The following is a 2,360-nucleotide window of genomic DNA, read 5'->3' as shown; positions in this document are numbered from 1 at the left end:
GAACCAGGATAAAATCATTGTGTGATTTTCTCCTTCCCATATCTCTTACACTTTGTGATCCTTAGTCCGAAAATATTATCCTTAATCTTAGATGGAAATTTCTAAAAGCTAAAAACCCTGTTCAAACCCCCCCCCCCTTTCTAGTGTTTTTCATACCTTCAAAGGCTTCATCAAATACATCCAAAAGGAAAAAAGAACGAATTAAAGATATGTGCTACGAGTGGCAGAACTTGTGGAGCCAGTGACATCCTCTTTTTCTTCTGCATCAGACTCCTCATTTTCCTTTTCAGACTCACCATCATGTTCTCCAGCAGTCTCATACTGAGCTTCCTCTTCCTCAACAGCAGCAGTGTCATCCTCAACATGCTCAGTATCCTCTGCAATATTACCTTCCTCAGCAGCAGCAGCAGGAACCTGTGTCATGGCCTTGATGAGCTTGTCCACATTCAGCTTCCTAATCTTGCAAGCCTGAATAGTGTCATCCAAGGACTTGGAGACAGCCCTAAATTCAGCCAAAATATCATCTTTGCTTGAACCAACTGCCTGAGTACCACTGGTACTAGCGGAACCCTTTGATGCAGATAGCACAATGTCTGGAACATGTGTCCCAGCAAACAAGTGATAATCAAACTTGAGAGGCAAAGGTCTCTTACCTTGTGGTTCATCAGCCCTCACAACATGAGGGTGTTGTTTGACAATTAGTTCAGACAAGAGGCATGGAAACAGGATTGGCAGTCTCACAGCATAAGAACCTGCATGCTTCAGAGTCTGGTCAAAAACAAGTTTGCCAAAATCAAACTCACCACGAGTACCAATCAGATAGAGCATTCGGGCAAGGGGAGGAGTTACACCAGAGAAGTGATTGGTGGCCATCCAATTTGCACAGCCAATCTTGAAGAGGACAACATACATGGTAGTTAACTTCCCAAAGGGAAGCAATCCTTTCTTTGTCCACTTCTTGACCATCTTGCCAGTCAGGGTCTTAGCAACCCTATTCAAACCAGGTTCTTCATCGGTTCCAGCAACCGGACTTCTTCCCAAAAACTCATTAACAACTTCAGGAGAGAAATTTACACACTTTCCTCTGACATAGACCTTCATGAACTCAGAGCTACTATCATCATCACAGTCAGTAGGGATATTCACAATGAATTTCCTAAGTAATTGAGAGAAGCATCTGCCAATGTCCTTGACAGTCTTCATCAAACCTGCATCAACCAACAGATCCATGATCTCTTTAAGTTCCAAAGCATCTTCATGGAGTTCCCTTTTCTATGGCTAACCTTCTCTGAACAACAAACTTCCAACTTTGTGCATAACTGGCAAAGTGGAAAGATACATTGTCAATGGGTGCCTCTGGAACATTCAAAGGAATTATCTTCCCCTTAATTCTTTTCTTGGCAGAGGTGGAGATGTCAGGGACATCTGGCTCGACATCTGGTTCAAAGTCTGTTTCAGCAATATGTTTCCTCTTCCTTCCAGTGGATGCAGCAACCTTCGCATCTTTCTTTTCCTTTTTTTTCTTCTTCTCAGGAACTGAGACCTGAGATGTTTTTGGGTTTTTGGGAATCTGAGTACCAGAACCCTTTTTCTTCTTTTCTTTCTGTCCTCCAACATCCTTGCTTGCAGAAACTGGGGTCTTCTTTCTAGCAGAGATAGTAACCTTCTTAAGCACTTCTTCATCATTAGAGTCCTCTTCTTCAGAGGCAATCAACACTTGTTCCATACCCTTCCTGGACACGGGTTCTGGAGTGTTCTCATGGGGAATTTCAATAGAGGGAGTCTTCTCACTCGAAGATTCATGACTAACAACATCAGAATCATCACCGTTCTCAGCATCAGGCTCACTAGGGTTCGCTTCAGAGTTAACATCAGAATCACGATCATCCGGTGATTCAACATTTGGTGTGACATCATGTGCAGTGGCAGCATTTGCAAGAGTCTCCAAAACATCATGGATGGCTTGATCTGCTTCAGCAACGGGGGCATCGCTTTCTTGAATATCATCAACCTGTGGATCAGGAATGGAATCCTCTGGATGTCCGGAACACTTGATGTTTTCCCTGTGCCTCTCTTGACAACATGCTTGATCCGCATACTCCTTGTTTTCTTGGCTGGTCCAGACGATTCTGGAGAGACAATTTTTGCAGAGGAACGAGTAACCCTAGAGGGAGTGGAGGATGAAGTCTTCAAACCAAGAAATTTGACTCCATGAGAGTTCTTGATAGGTTTGCAACCGGCAGCGATCTTCTTTCCTGAATCTTGAGTCATGATTGAGAGGAACTTGACACAGTTACAAAAATAACCGTTAGAGAGTAGAGAACACAAAGAAAGAAAATAATTCAAGTTTGGGAAATCAA

General features: G+C 43.1%; 1 protein-coding gene across 1 annotated transcript; it reads right to left on the bottom strand.

Moving 5' to 3' along the window:
- Positions 1-201: 201 nt before the first annotated feature.
- LOC130725192 (uncharacterized) lies at positions 202-1,230 on the bottom strand. Its single transcript, XM_057576441.1, has one exon. It carries the CDS (start codon positions 1,228-1,230, stop codon positions 202-204), a length of 1,029 nt encoding a protein of 342 aa, XP_057432424.1.
- Positions 1,231-2,360: the final 1,130 nt, after the last annotated feature.

The sequence above is a fragment of the Lotus japonicus genome, chromosome 6, assembly GCF_012489685.1.
Source record: "Lotus japonicus ecotype B-129 chromosome 6, LjGifu_v1.2".
NCBI classification, from domain to species: Eukaryota; Viridiplantae; Streptophyta; class Magnoliopsida; order Fabales; family Fabaceae; genus Lotus; species Lotus japonicus.
The sequence above is the reverse complement of the archived record's forward strand: the minus strand, read 5'-3'. Positions and strand labels throughout refer to the sequence as shown.